Source organism: Corvus moneduloides, chromosome 29 (assembly GCF_009650955.1).
Source record: "Corvus moneduloides isolate bCorMon1 chromosome 29, bCorMon1.pri, whole genome shotgun sequence".
In the NCBI taxonomy this organism is placed as follows: Eukaryota; Metazoa; Chordata; class Aves; order Passeriformes; family Corvidae; genus Corvus; species Corvus moneduloides.
This window is the reverse complement of record NC_045504.1, coordinates 415,860-430,920: the sequence shown is the minus strand read 5'-3', so window position 1 is coordinate 430,920 and position 15,061 is coordinate 415,860. Positions and strand designations below refer to the sequence as shown.

The 15,061-nt window shown below is 55.5% G+C and overlaps 1 protein-coding gene across 1 annotated transcript; it reads left to right on the top strand.

Annotated features, from left to right (window-relative positions):
- The first annotated feature begins 490 nt into the window (after window positions 1-490).
- LOC116436459 (ras-related protein Rab-11A-like) lies at window positions 491-6,487 on the top strand. The gene is made up of 5 exons (XM_032093594.1): window positions 491-597; window positions 4,269-4,464; window positions 4,540-4,733; window positions 4,813-4,893; window positions 5,117-6,487. Exons 1-5 carry the CDS (start codon window positions 558-560, stop codon window positions 5,254-5,256), a joined length of 651 nt encoding a protein of 216 aa, XP_031949485.1. The 5' UTR covers window positions 491-557; the 3' UTR covers window positions 5,257-6,487.
- Window positions 6,488-15,061: the final 8,574 nt, after the last annotated feature.

Genomic DNA, 15,061 nt, shown 5'->3' with positions numbered 1-15,061 from the left:
CCAAAGCAGCCCAGCAGGATGCCAGGGCTCCCCTGTGCCCCCTCCCACCCCGATGCCATGTTCCCTCTGTGCCCACTCCCACCCTAAAGCCATGCTCCCGCTGTGCCACTCCCCATGCAGCCTTTCCCAGTTTACGTCCCCTGTTTGAACTTTATCCGTTCAAATGATGACGCAGCCTCTGCCAGTTATCTGAAACCCCTCGGAAACGTGAGAATTCCTGCTGGATTCTCTGTGTTTTCACTCGCTTTCCCTTTGCACCACGCCAGACGTGCCAGCCCAGCTCCACGGTTCTGCGTGGAGCGCGTGGCCGTCACTGTCCCCCCCAGGAGCACACACAGGCGGTGGCCTGTCCCTGCCGCCATGCAGCATCCCTGCCCCCCTTACCTGGCCTAGGTGAGCGCACCTGAGTGCTGACGGGCAGCCCCGGCCGCCAATGGGTGTGGAGCAGGAAAGGCTGTGGCCACCAATGGGTGGCGGGGGACAGCCCCTGCCAGGGCTGGATAAGGCCCGGAAATCCCAGTTGGCCCAGTGGGAGTGGGGCTGTGGTGCTGGGCGAGATGCGGGGCAAGGATGATGAGTACGATTATCTCTTCAAAGGTGGGTCTGCTGCCCGGCCACGCTGGCCGTGCCTGCAGTGAGCTGTGGCCGGTCTCAGCCCGCTGCCGTCAGGGCTGGCTCGGGATGGGACTGGAGGCTGGGGGCTTGTACTGGGATATAACAGCCAGTTCCCAGTTCTCGGGACGGGGCGGAGGGGGGCTTGTTGTGGTGTTCCACTGTGCTGGGAAGGAGGGTGGATACTGGTGGGGCTGGGGTTGAGACGCTGCCATGCTCGGGGGGTTTGCTGGAGCTGGTCTGATGGTTTGAGGTCCGGTGCTCCTTACAGCAGCTCTTTACTGCTGCGGGAGGAGGCCGGAGCCCTGGCCTGAGCGCACGGCGTCCGGGGAGGGATGGCTGTGGCCAGGGCAGGGTGCTGCTCCCGGGGGTGGTGGGGAAGGCTGGTCTGTGGGGCTCTGTGGGTGCCGTGTCGGCCCCTGAGCACCCGTGGGAGCACATCTGGGAGCTGAGGAATCAACCCCAGGAGAGAAAGCCGTGCTGCTCCCCGGCTGCGGTGGAGGGGAAGGATCCAGGGGTCCGGGCATGTCCTTCCTGGTGCCGGTCGTGTATGAGCTCACTGCTGTGCACGGGGCGGCTGGGGGACAGGGACAGGCCCTTGAGGACCCAGCGCTGGCGTTTCTGGCTGTGGGAGCCCCGCATCCCCGTGAAGCGCCCACATCCCTGTGCATGCCAGGCTCCCCTGCGGTCTGCTGTGGCCAAAGCAGGTGCTGGGGAAGCAAAGGGACATCTTGGCAATGCCACAGCCTCCTGAGCCATAAAATCCAGGGTGTGAGCTCACCAGTGGGCGGCTGTGAGTCAGCCTGCCCGAAGGGCCCCGAGTAATTCTAGCCACCGACACGATGTAATTCCAGCCAGCAACATGCTGGTAGCCCCTGGCTCCTTGCACACCTTCCCTGGCCACTGCCCAGGAAAATCCTCCTCCCTGGAGTTAGTCTGGGACCTGGTGTGGGGGAAACTCTGATGCTGAGCAGTGCCTCAAGTACGATGCCCAGCTGCTTTGTTCTGCACTTCCTGCCCCATGCTGTGCCAGCAGCGTGGCTCTGAGGGGGCTTCAGCACATGGTCCTCCTGTGTCTATGCATCCCCTGTCATCCTACAGGAGCCAGGGCTGGGAGCAGCTCACCATAGCCTCTTCATTCCCTTCCTGGGTCTCATGGTGGTCTCTGGAGTCCTTGAAAAATAGGAAAACTCAGTTTTCAATGCAAGGGCAGCTCATCCCTCCCAAAGCAGGAGCAAAGTCGAAGGGGGATGCAGCGTCCAGGGGCATGGAGCTGGGCTAGTGCTGCCAGGTCCAACAGCTCTGCGAGCCCAGCCTCTCCCCGGAGAAAGGGAGATTGTCACAGCTGGAAGCAGCTTTATCCCGAGCTCCACTGAAATGGGAGCATCAGTTGTTGCAAAGCACAATGCACATTCCAGCTGTGCAAGGCCCTGATACTGCTGGAGGGGCTCTGTGGCTGAGGAACAGCTCTGGGCATGGCTGCTCCTGGGACCCTTCCTTGGGGCCCTGTGTGGAGCTCCAGGCTGATTCCCTCCCTGCAGTGAGACGTGGTGTGCCGAGGATGTTCACCAGTGCTTGCAGGATGTGTTCAGAGGCAGTGAGGACAGAATGTGCCAAATGCTTTTGTACCTGGGGTGGGGGATGCTGCTCCAGCTCCTCAAGCCATTGAAGCTCAAGGACATGGGGCTCATCACCCGCACAGGCTGCAGGACCCTGCACCACCCACCCTGCATCCCTGGTGTGGTCCAAAGCCCTCTGGAGCCTGTCATGGAGCAGGCACTGCCAGGATGGGGATTGTGGCAGTTGAGCTGGGGAAGCAGCAATTTCCTGTTGCTGGTAAACAACCGAGCTCAGATCAAAACTTCGAGGCTCAGAAAGTGGTAATGAACCTGGCTCGCCACTGGCCTGCATTTCCTACCGTCTTGTCCAGGCTGTTATGGTCCTCTCAGAGCTCTGTGTAGTGGGCAGCAGCTGAGAAGCCTCCCCAGCAGCTGGGCAAAGCAGGGGGGTTCTGCCCCTCTGCTCCACTCTGGTGAGACTCCCCTGCAAAGCTGCCTCCAGCTCGGGGGCCCCCCACCACAGGAAGGATGTGGAGCTCCTGGAACAAGTCGAGGAGGCCACAGAGATGTTTCAAGGGCTGGAGCCAGGCTGGGAGAGTTGGGGATATTCAGCCTGTAGAAGAAAAGGCTCCTTAGACCAGTGCCTAAAGGGGCTTCAGGAGAGCTGGAGAGGGACTTTGGACAAGGGCCTGGAGTGACAGGACACAGGTAATGGCTTCCCACTGCCAGAGGGCAGGGATAGATGGGCTATTGGGAAGGAATTCTTGCCTGTGAGGGTGGGGAGACCCTGGCACAGGTTTCCCAGAGAAGCTGTGACTGTCCCATACCTGGAAGTGTTCAAGGCCAGGTTGGACGGGGCTTGCAGCAACCTGGGACAGTGGAACCAGGCGGTGGAACAAGATGGGCTTTACGGTCCCATCCACCCAAACCACCTTGTGATGCTATGGAGGAGCTGCCCTTCCCTCATTTGCTGGCTGTCCTGACACAGCAATTGCCGGCGATGCTCTGGTGCCTTCCAGTTCCCCTCGGTGATCCTAGGGAGCTGTTCCACATCCTGCTGGGCTTCCTGGAGCCAGGCTGTTTGCTGGCTGCCCTACACTGAGGGTTTTGTCGACAGGGTGGCTGCACTGTTGGAGGCTCTGCACCATGCAAGGGAGCCATGTCTACGGGCTGGAGCTGGTGGGAAGGGGTTATCCAGGACATGGAGCAACATCCTTGCAGGATGGTGGCTGCTGAGCCTTGAGCGAGTGTAGCTGTGCCTTGCTGTAGCTCCTGCAGTGTGTGGTGTCCCAGTGGCCCCTTGCTGGTGCTGCTGTTCCTGAGTCCTCCCCACCATGGTCACTGGATGGCTGTGACCTCAGCCCTGCTGTGGAGACATGTCCCACAGGTGGGCGAAGTGAAGTGTCTGAGTACACCTGGGGAATGAACAGGGTCGGCAGCGAGGGAATTAAAAACAATTTAAAAAATAAACCCAAAAAGCTGTTGAGTCATAAACTCAACAAACTTGACTGGGGAGGTGTGTGATAAAGCTCCCCAGAGCCTGTTTCACCAGGTTTTACAGGAACCAACCAGATCTGGGACAGGCAGAAAATGCATTTAACCCACACCCAGGGACTTCCCAGCTCCTGGGCTGGACCAGCAGCAGTGGAGGAGGAGGAGGATGCTTCCTTTCAAATCATGTCTTTAAGTCCTCCTATGTGCTCTCAGGGTTGGAGGGCACACAGGGTTGGCAAGAGGAGCCCCAGCTCTGCCTGGCCTCTGGCCTGGCTCTCCCCACACAGGTCCTGCCCCTGGTTTTCTGCCCATTTTGGGTACATCACTGCATATGGTGCTTTCCCATCCCCAGGGACAGAAACTCCTGGCAACTTCCCAGTGACGGCAGGGATTTTCTCAAGGGGTATTTATAGGCAGCAGTGATGCTGCCGGGAGGAGTGGAGGCAGCTGGTCCTGCTCTGCTTTACCCCTCACCTGTCAGCTTCTCCTGGGTGAGAAGGAGATGGGGAGGGCAGATGGGGACACTCCCATCCCTGCCGGGCTGTGGGATGGGCAGCTTTCCTGCGTGGCTGGGGGAGCTGACACTGTATTTGTGCCCCCCAGTTGTGCTCATAGGGGACTCTGGGGTGGGGAAGAGCAACCTGCTCTCGCGCTTCACCCGCAATGAGTTCAACCTGGAGAGCAAGAGTACCATCGGGGTGGAGTTTGCCACGAGGAGCATCCAGGTGGACAACAAGACAGTGAAGGCTCAGATCTGGGACACGGCGGGGCAGGAGCGGTACCGTGCCATCACCTCAGCGTGAGTTTCCTTGCTCCCAACCTGGGGCCCTTGCCTGGGGCCCTGCTGTGACCCTCTCCCCTCACTGTCCCCCAGGTACTACCGGGGGGCCGTGGGAGCTCTGCTCGTCTATGACATCGCCAAGTACCTGACGTACGAGAACGCGGAGCGCTGGCTGAAGGAGCTGCAGGACCACGCTGACGCCAACATTGTCATCATGCTGGTGGGCAACAAGAGCGACCTGCGGCACCTGCGGGCTGTGCCCACCGATGAGGCCAGGGGCTTCGCAGGTATCTTCCCCCACCCTGTCCAGCCCCATCCCATCTGGCTGGAGTTCATGGCACTCACCTGAGCTCACTGTTCTTGCAGAGAAGAATGGGCTGTCCTTCCTTGAGACATCTGCTCTGGACTCCACCAATGTGGAGACTGCTTTCCACAACATCCTCTCGGGTAAGGGGCAACCAGGAAAGGGAGGGACAGGAATAGAGATGGCTTTGGACATTGTGTTTTCCCAGGACACCCCCTGGGTGGGTACTGGGTTGGAATCCTGCTCCCCTGGAGGGCGAGAGGTGGGCATTTGCACCCCTGGATCTCTGTGTTTGTGGAAGGAGCAGATCCCCCACTGAAATACCTACCTAAAGAATTGATTTTTCACTTCTCTCTCTGCTGGCAGAGATCTACCGCATCGTGTCCCAGAGGCAGATCACTGGGCAGCCGGAGTCAGAGTTCGGCCCCTCCACCACCATCGAGCCCATCCGGGTGCTGCCCACGCAGCAGGAGGGTCGGCAAGCGCCCTGCTGCCAGAACATCTGAGCCCCCCACCTTGACCCCCCACCACCCAGCACATGGTGGCATCATATGTCTCACCCTCTACCTCTGCCCGCTGCAGCTCCCTGAGCAGTGCAGGCTGGTGGCTGCTTTTGTGTGCACCATCACACTGCCCATATGCTGCTTCGCCTGTGTTTATGTAGGACCAGCAAAAACAGGGGGGAGGCAAAGCATCAGGGTGTCTCCCCTCTCTCCCCAAGGTCGGGGACATGCCATCCCCTGTGTCCCTGCTCCCTTTAGCCCTGCAGGCTCAGTCACTGGGTGACTGGGTGGCACTGAACAAGCCCGAACATGGTGAGTCCCTGTTTGGTGACGCCCTGTGTGCAGCCCCGTGGGGTGGGTGGGGAGGGGGACACTGGGTGCAGCCTTCTCCTGCCTGGCGAAACCAGCAGTGATGCAGATGGTTGTGCCCAGCCCTGTCCCTGCGGCACCAAGAGCTGGGAGTGCCTCTGGGTGCTGCTGGGGCCATCCAGGGTGGGGGTGGGGGTGACACTGTTTTTGTGTTGTGACCCCCCCCGCAGCATGACCCCAGCAAAAAGAAAAGCTGTGATTCTTCCATGGAAAGAGATGGGAGCAGGGGCTGGGGGGCCTTGGCCTTTGGGAAGCCCCAAGGAGGGGGTTTGGGGGGCTGAGGGTGAGGGCAGGGATGAGGTGCTGAGGGTGGGCACATGGTCCCTCTGCGCAGCTTCCCGTGTGGGAGCCGGTGTCAGCACTGGGGACCCCTCGGCTCCAGCTGTGAGGACCCCCTGGCATGGCTTGGCCCTTCCCTGCTCGAGTGTTTGGCCATCGTGGCTGGTGGCTGCATGGCCCAGCCTGGGGACAGGCCACCACTGCATGGAGTGTCTGCTGCATCGGTGGGATGGCAGTGGCCTTGTCCCCTGCCTGGGGGACAGCAGCCACTCCCCAGGGTGGACATCACCCAGGATGCTGGGACAGACTGTGCTGAGCCCAGTGCTGCTGGCAGGGGTGATTGGCAGGTGTCAATCAAGAGGGGTGCAGGTGGGAAAGCCTGCCCCATTGACCCAGTGCTGGGAGCGTGGCCCCTGTCGCAGTGTGGGGTTTTGGGGGAATCTCTTTCTTTTCACAGCTGCCCGCAGTCACTGCATCTCACTGGGCTGTGCCAGTAGGATCTGGGCCAGGGTCTCCCCTTGGGGCACAATTTGTTGATGAAACAGAATTTGAGGCAAAATCCCCAAATAAAACTGCTGTTGAGGCATTTTCTCTCTCTGTCAGGTCTTTCCTTGAGGCAGGAGCAGTGCCAGCCTCACATGGGGCAGCTGGGCAGCATCCACAGGCAATGAAGGGTGAGGAGGAGGAGGAGGGTTGGGAGGAAGGTGTGAATGTAGCCTGGGCAGGGGGATGTCCTACTGGGAGGCCAGAGGGGAGAGCTTGAAATTCAGGATTAGAAGAACAGGTTGGATCCTGCTGCTGGCACAGGGGCAGCTGAGGATGCACCCTATGGGTGCCCCTTTTTATCCACCCACAGTGCAGCCACCCTATCCCTGGCTCCAGCCCTTGGCACTGTGTCCCTACGCCACGGCCCTGCCCCCTCCAGAGGCAGCCTAGTCCCTGAGCTGGCCAGCCCCATCCTCTCCCATACCCTGGGTCTGACCACAGCTGAGGGCTGTCCCCAGGTGAATGGTGACCATTGCCCCATGGACTGGGCTCTACCCCATGCCCACCTCAGCTGGCAAAGCCCTGGCAACTTGCAGACCAGTTGGAGCTGGCAAGCACCACCTCCTCCCACACCATCTGCCCACACCAAAACACGGTGCCAAGAGGTGATGTCAGCCCCACCGGCTGGAGAGGTGGGCGTGCGGGGTACGGGTGCTGCTCCAAAGGGCTCCACAAAGGGACAGGGCTGAGCCAAGCGCTCCTTGGGGCTCACTGCCATTGGATGTGCCATCAGCTTGGCACTGGCATGGACACATGGGATGATGAGTTCATTTAGACTCATGGAGACACTTTTGGGCTCGGCAACTCAGTTTTGTTCCAGCCTTTCCAGTTTTTAGATGTTTTCTGCTGGCATGAAGAAGCGGGAAGGGCAAAATGTGGCACAGGGTCGCCCATGGACATGGGACCCGCTTGCACCAGGACTGGGAGAAGCAGCTTCCTCAGGAGGCTTATCATCTCACAAGTGCTTTAATGAACCCCAAGAAGTGCTGCCAAAAGCCTGGGACTGGTGGGAGGTCCAGGAGGGATGGCAGAGGGAGGTCCAGCCCCACTACCCTGGAACTCAGCCCAGCAGGGCCTTGTTCCCAAGCACTGCTCCCGGCCCTTCCTCAAGTGTGAACAGACACAAACCAGGAGCAGATACCAAATTTCTTAAGTAATAATACTTTAATAAAATTAAGTTCTTAATGTAATTTAGCACATTTAATACATTAACCCTTTCCCTTCTTTGTTTTCTACAAGTTGTGCAACATCATTATTTTAATTTTCTTTTATTTTAATTTTTTTCCTTCTCCCATTATACTATATGCCTCAAAACTCAGACAACAAGCCTAACTCTACTTCTATGTTCGGTTATATCTCTCTCTCAGGCTTTTATTTTTGCGTCACGCCAGAGAGATGAAAATACCTGGATGGAACATGTGATCGGTTTCCAATAGTAACAATCCCAACTACAGGTTTCCTATGACGTTAAAAGAAAAGAGGGGGAAAAAAAAAAAAGCAAACACAAAATAATAGGGAATGGACTTTCAATGGAAGGGCCACAGAGTCGGCATGGCTGGCAATGGCCGGGCCACTCCGTGGCCAGCTGGCTCAGCACGAGGTGGGAGTACCATGGAGCAGGACCGTGTGACAGCGCCCAGATCCAAGGGAGAGCGGATACACACGAACTTGTACATCAGTCTGAAGCGAGGATGAGAGGAAGCCAACGTGGTGCTGTGCAAGCAAAGCCATGAAGGGCGCGGGAGGGCTGTGCTCCCCTGGGTGGGTATCAGTGAGATCAGCTGCTGCAGGGACCCCGTGGCTTGGGTTTCATTTCAGCACGTCTCATGTGGGAAATCCCACTGGAGCTGCTCTGCCAGAGTCCCAACGGTAGCAAGCTGGAGCCTGGATCTCTTTGATACCAGGGCAGAGCCGGAGGAAATCCTCTTCAGCCTCACAGGCTCCCGACTGCGCAGTCGGATGCCCGGGGCTGCTCTGGGCATCCCTGGGGATTTCCTCGGCTTGCCTGGGGCTGGGATCAGAGCCGGCTCTGCAGTGGCTGCGGTTCGATCAGACCTGCCGGTCTGAGATCTGCCAGCCTTCATGCCCATTGCCTTTCACGTTTGCTTAACACTGCTTTCTAACTCAGGAGCAAATGCCATGCTCCAGCCCCTAGTCCTTTTTTCCCCCTTTGTTTAATGATTATCTTGAACGGAATTCATAAAGAAAAAGGAAAAAAGAATGCTGATGGTTTCACATAAGCAAAACAGCCTGTGACCGCATCTTGTGTCCCAGCTCCCAGGAGCCAAGAGCAGATCTCCACGGCCACACCACACTGCTACCTCTCACCACTCCGTTTCTCTGCAAGTTGTTTCAAAAGCATCATCGTAAGCCCAGAAAGCACATCCTGCTGTCAGCAACCCGGTGCCACCACTGGAGGGGGACTTCATTTTCACATAGACAGTAGTGGAACTACTCCAGATTTTACATTAGTGTCACTTTACTGGGGGTGACTTTCAATTTGCTCCATTAGCAGCCCTGAAGCGATGCTGGAGCAGATCCAGCGGGGATGCTGCAGCCTGCCAGGGCTGCAGTGACTCCAGATTCCAGTAGAGTAACCCATTGGAACAGTGGAGCCGCACGGGAGGGAGGCAGGAGCTGCCCAACCTCTCCTATCTCCCGCTAGCACGGCGCAGGCAAACCAAAGTCTGCCTAGCACAATTCCAGCCGAATTTTTCACTGGGTCAACTGACAGCAGAACATGACTTCACGTTTCTACAGGATGTGAAAACCCACACTAAAACACAGAGATTGCTCCCTAACATCCTAGAAAGGGTTTTGGAAGAACCAGCCCACGCTGGCTCTGCTGCCACCAAGGACACCTTGCTGGGGCTCGGCAGAGGTGGGACGGGACCCCCTGTCCGTACACAAGTGACGATAAAGTGCATCCACTCTCCAGTCCAGGGCACCACTGTACAATGTCCATCACTGACGCTTCTTCAAGTATCAAATCAAAAAAAATGAGGTAAAACAAAACTGAAAGAGCAAACAGGCTGCCTCGCCGCCCCGGCAGGGAAGGACCAGGCGCTTGATTCCACCGAGCACGAACCCCCCTGGAAGTGCAGGAGACATTGTGCCCTGCTTCTCGAAATGCCCCAGCATGCCGGGAGGGTCCTGGGGAGGGATCTCAGATTCACAGTGCTATTTATACGCAGAAACCGAATGAGAACTGTCTTCATTCCTGTCCTGACCTATTGCATGGCTTTGCTGAGTGATGAATGCTGGTAAAGGCTACCTCAGCCCCCCGGAGCAGGCACCATCAGGGAGCAAGGGGCAACCACCGTGCTTCTCGAAGGCATCTGTGTGGATGCTCCCAAGCTGCAGGAGATCCGTGGGTTTGCTACGGCTGAGCCACAACACAGAGGAGAGGAGCAAAGGCTAAAGCCAGAGGGAACCAACTTCCAAGGGTGTTTTCTTTGCAACACTTGCCTTTGCTAATGCTGCTGCCTCTCGGATGTTTCTTTCTGAGAGCTCTCCTTTAAGCAGAGATTTTGGTGCAGTGAAAAGCAACACCACTGCTCCAGAGAGAAGTGCTGGCCTGTCTCTGGAACGAACTGAGTAGCTGGCAGGGGCATGGGGCACTTGCTGCCCCAGCACTGGTGTCAGGGATGTGTTGCCCTGCCCTGCAGTGCCCAGAGCGGGTCTGCCATCGCAGCACCCACTGCATGCTGCCAGCTCGAGGAGCCCTTGCTCCCGCTCTGGGCACTGCAGGGACTCAGGATCCATCCAGAACACAATGCACTGTGCTGGCTAAGAATGGCCTCCAGCCTCCTCCATGCTCCTGCAGCCAAAAACCAGGCATGTGCCACGAGTGTCACTCTCCCGTGAGCAGGACAGCGTCGGGGCAGCTGTCAGGAAGCCAAGCTGTGGGATCAGGGATGTCATGGCCCAGCACAGCTGCAAGAAGGCCCTTTCAGGCCAGCAGAGACTTTTCCAAACATCTCACCTGCAGCTCCAATGCTCAAAACCGATGGTTGGAGGCCAAGCAGAGAAACACCCAACAAACCAAATCTCCTGGAAGATGCCACGTGCTAAGCAAGTGAGCTCATCCCGAGGTGCACAGCGTCTCCCGGCGCAACGCAACTGGGGTGAGAGAGAACCAAGAAAAAGAAAGAAAACAAACAAAGAGGGAACAAACCAACCCTAATGCCCTGACACTGCCCAGTGCGAGGGCAGAGCCTCCGCCCGGCACCTCACTGCCTTCGAGCTCTGTCTGTCACCTTACAGAGGGGAGATCACCCAATCTTCCTTTCCTTCGCCTTCCCACCTGGGATGGTCTCACCTGCCCATCCCGGGATCTTCCCACACCTTTGGTGCTTGGAGAAGTTCAAAAACCAAGAACAGCCCAAGGAAAGTAACAGCAACTTTGAACATTTGTCTGCAATTTCCTGCTCCAAGCCCAAGGCTGGAAGTCAGAATAAGGCAAAAATTAATGGCCTAAAACTTCCTTATTTTGTTCCGTGACTAGCCAAATCTGTCTATTTTTATTAAAAAAGCAACATAAACCCCCAAACGTATCTTTTTAAAAAAATACATATTATTAGATCCTTTTTTTTTGTCTTTTTTTTCCCCTCTATAAAAATAACTTCAGGACTTTGATTGACAGAAGGTACCAGTTGGTGGCCATTATTTTGTTAGGCTTTCAGTCATTTATTTGTTTGCTTCAGAAAAATAGTACCAAAAAAAGATGGAATTCCTGGGGAAGTTAACAATGATCGTGTTCACAAGTTTATTTTACATTCTGCTCTGTCTGGGATCACTTGGATCTACTATAGATTAAACAATATGGATAGCATCTACTATTTGAACTAGTTAATTTTTTTTAATCTTTACTCTAGGATTATATGAAATAAATTTGAGTGTTTATTATTATCAACATTTTTTTAATACCCATCAACGCAAACCTTTTTTCTTCTTCTCATTTTTGGTTAAAAACAAACAAACAAACAAACAGAAAAAAATCTTATTTTAAAATGCTTCTTTGAAAGGCAACAGAGCAGAAGCATCGCCCCATCTTCCTGCTGCTTTGGGAGGGGGAGCAGGACATGGGCTGGATTGGGGGTGTGAGGGGGACAGACTACCCCTCACTCCCCAGCCCACAGGGAGGTCGTGGCTGCTCAGCACATCCCTAAAGCAGCCCCTGGGACAAGATCCTGTGAAACACTCCGGGATGTTCTGGAGCCAAGCGCATGCTGAAGTGCTTTCCTGGGTTAAAGGAAGCTTGGAACCCTGCCGGGGGCACTCCCATTGCTCTGGCTGTCCCTGCAATTGGTGTCTTGCAGGAGCTGTGCCCACACTGGCTTGGGGGTGACATGTTCCCATCTAGGGCGGGCTGGAGCTGGCCAGGAGCTCTGTGTAAGCTCAGCCCGTGACTGGTCAAAGCACCAGCACAAGCCGACGGCTCTGGTCTGGCACAAGCTCCAAAGGAATGACCATGGATGTTCTCAAGATCACACCTGGCCTGAACACTGGGACCAAACCCTCCTGTCCCTGCAAGCCGTCCAGCGCAGGAAGAGACGGAGCCAAGGTCTAAAGGGAGGCAACAGACGGTGACCACCCTCAGGTCTCCAGAGCCCCCCACGAGCACGCTCCAGCCGGGCGTCTGTGCCGGCAGCGGCTGTCAGTCCCTCCCAGCAAGGCTGTGCAAAGGACCATAAACCCTCGCGTTGCACTGGGCGCTCTGGAGCCAGATCAAGGACAAAACTCCTCTGGCTCCCTGGGATGGGATCAGGCTGGCAGTGCTGGCAACAAGGCGGAGGAGGGCAGGGAGGTGGGTAGTGCCAGCTTTGCCCTCCGAGCACCCAGCTCTCCACAAGCCCCTGTCTCAGGGAACCACAGCAGGAGCAAACTCTGCTCCCCAGCGCCCGCCCGGGTGGTGAATCGGGTTGGGTTGGACCCTGGGATGCCCAGGGTGCCCAGGAAGTGCTGTGCCACAGCAGGGCAGGGCCTTGCCAGCGCCGGCACGGGGTGATGCCGCCCAAAGACTGCCCCAGAGCCAGCCCGGAGCCGAAGCCCACCCAGACCTCGACCCTTTCCAAGGGGATTCCCAGATGGAGCAGCCACAGGATGGGGACACAGGCTTGGGTTTATAGTGGTTTTTCTCTTCTACTTCTCTGCTTTTAATTACCTTTTTTTTTCTCTTTTTTTTTTTTGTTTAAATACATCCAACTGTGTTAATTTCTTATTTGTGGAAAGGGCTATCTGCACCATAACTATCACCTTTACATACACACACACACACACGAAAAAGGAAACATATATTAAAAACACTTTTTAAGCAATACTCTGGATACAAATGTATTTTTTAACCTACATATATTCTAAACCTTCTAAACTTTTAAGGATCACTTTATCATAAAATAAAATATCCTTTTTTCTTATAATAAATTACCTAATAAAAAGTATTTTTATTAGCCCAGTTCCTTGCTACATTTACATGTAATAAATGCATTTATTAAAATAGAATATTAAATTATAAAGAAATGTTCTAATTTTAAAATCTTAATTTTTTTTCCCTCCTCTCTCTCTCTTTAAAAAACACCAGGAAATGCATCAAAATAAACCCTTCAAACACTAAACAAAACAGGTTGGAGTATTTTGATTTCAGAGGTTAACAATATTAACAGTCTGAGCCTTTGTATGTATGAAGATTATTATTTTTTTAAGAAAGAAAGAAAAGAGAAAAAAATAATAGATATCCCTCCAGCTGAAAAATACTTTTGCAAATGGGAGCTAGGACAAGATATTTTTATAGTATCTCCTCATTAAATATAAATCCAATTTTGGTTCTTTTTTCTTTCGTTATGTATTATAATACACACTATTCTCTATATAATTTATGTCGATGAGGATGACATCACAGCATGATATTACTTTATCCCTCCGTTTCCCTTTGTTATGTTTTGTCACCCGCTCCCCCGCATCGTCCCTTGTCCAGGAGTCGCTGTCTCCGCCGCGGCAGCTCGCAAACACCGCCCGAGGACGCAGTTTTGGGGGACGCGGCCCCGTCCCGACACCCCGCGGCCCCGGTCGCCTCTCCCTGCCGTGCCGGGAGCGGGGAGCCCTCGCTCCCACAGCCCTGACGCGGCTCGGGAGGTCCCGTCCACAAGGAAAGGTCGCAGGATGGGTCCCAAATCCAGCACAGCCCCAAGCCCCGCTCCTGGTTCGCAGCAAGTGCCGGAGCCGGCGGCAGCTCGGCAAAGCTCGTGCGGAAATGCCAGCGGCGCTGACCGGGCGGGCACCGCGCTCCGGCCGCTCCGTCCCCCCGCGGGCTGACCCTGCCCGGGCCCGGACACCTCGTGCCCGCAGCTCAGCGCCTTCCAGCGCAGCTCTGCTCTCTCTGCTCCCAGCCCCGGCTTTTGGGCACCTGCCCTCGGTGCCACTGCTTGTGCCCTCGTGTCGCTGCCTCGCAAAAGACCACCACCGGCATTCACCCCGCACGGCGCGGCGCGGGTCACCTTGGGCCCCACCCTGGCTCCACCGGCCCCCCGGGCTGATGCAAACCCCGGGGAACACCCCACTCCCCAGCCGGGCCGAGGGGAAGCCAGCGGCGTCCGTGGGCACCGGCCGCCGTCGGGGCGTGCCCGTGTCCCGTCATCGCTCCCCGGAGCCGATCCCGCTTCGGTGGGACGCGACTTTGCAGGATGGAGGTCTCACGGACCAGGCTTCCCACAAGGGTCTTACCGCTCCTAATCCAGAGGGAGGAAGACTCGCCTTGGTGCGTCGGGTCCCAGCCCCACCTGCCTCCCTCCAGCCCAGGCGCAAGCGGGGTGTCCCCATCACTTCAGCACCCCGAGGGGCTTATCCCAAAAGCCTGGGAACAATCGTGGGGGCAGCTGAAGCCAGCGAGGTTCAGTCCAGCTGGTTCAAGGGGTCACCAAGGGCATCGTCGTGGTGGAAGGCGAGAAGCGCAAGGACCCAGCTCCGTGGGCGCTGCAGAAAAAGGACGGGTGCAGGAGGAGGGGGCTGTCTTTAGTTATCGTTATTGCTGGTGAATTAGACCAACAAGCCATTTTTAGTCACCTATCAAGGAAGATACAAGTCAGAGCAAATAGTTAAGGTCATGGGCATTTTTCTTGTTTTTTGTTTTTATTTTTTTTTTTTAAGATTTTTATATATATACATATATTTAAAAAGAGAGAAAAAAAAATTACGCAAATTTGTTGTTTAAGCCCCGCAACCGGGCTCCCCATGAATGCCAACAGGCAGGGCCCAGGCTGCCCCTCTCCAGGTGCCCCATGGGGCCAGGGAGAGGCCCGAGCCCCCCGAGTTCCCCGCAGCCCCCGCTTGAGGCAGAGGTAGCTCTCGGTGCATTTACAGCGCCTGTTTTTTCTTTCTTCCAAAGTTGCTACATCAAAATATGGAGTCGGTGGGGGGTACAGCGGGAAGCAGGGGACAAGGAAAAATCAAAATAAAACAGGGGCCGAAATACTTCTATTCATTTTAAACTAGAACTGCTACATCAAGCTTTTTTTTAATATATATGTATATGTATATATATATGTGTATATATATATATATGTATAAAGGTTATTGGAACTGAAGATTTTATTAAAGGCCAACTTGGAGACTTGAG

Bases quoted from the DNA above. Each gene is read 5' to 3' on its own strand.
- LOC116436459 (XM_032093594.1), top strand. From the start codon at position 558: ATGCGGGGCAAGGATGATGAGTACGATTATCTCTTCAAAG. The intron at 598-4,268 runs GTGGGTCTGCTG...TGTGCCCCCCAG, and splicing joins GTACGATTATCTCTTCAAAG to TTGTGCTCATAGGGGACTCT. The intron at 4,734-4,812 runs GTATCTTCCCCC...CTGTTCTTGCAG, and splicing joins TGAGGCCAGGGGCTTCGCAG to AGAAGAATGGGCTGTCCTTC.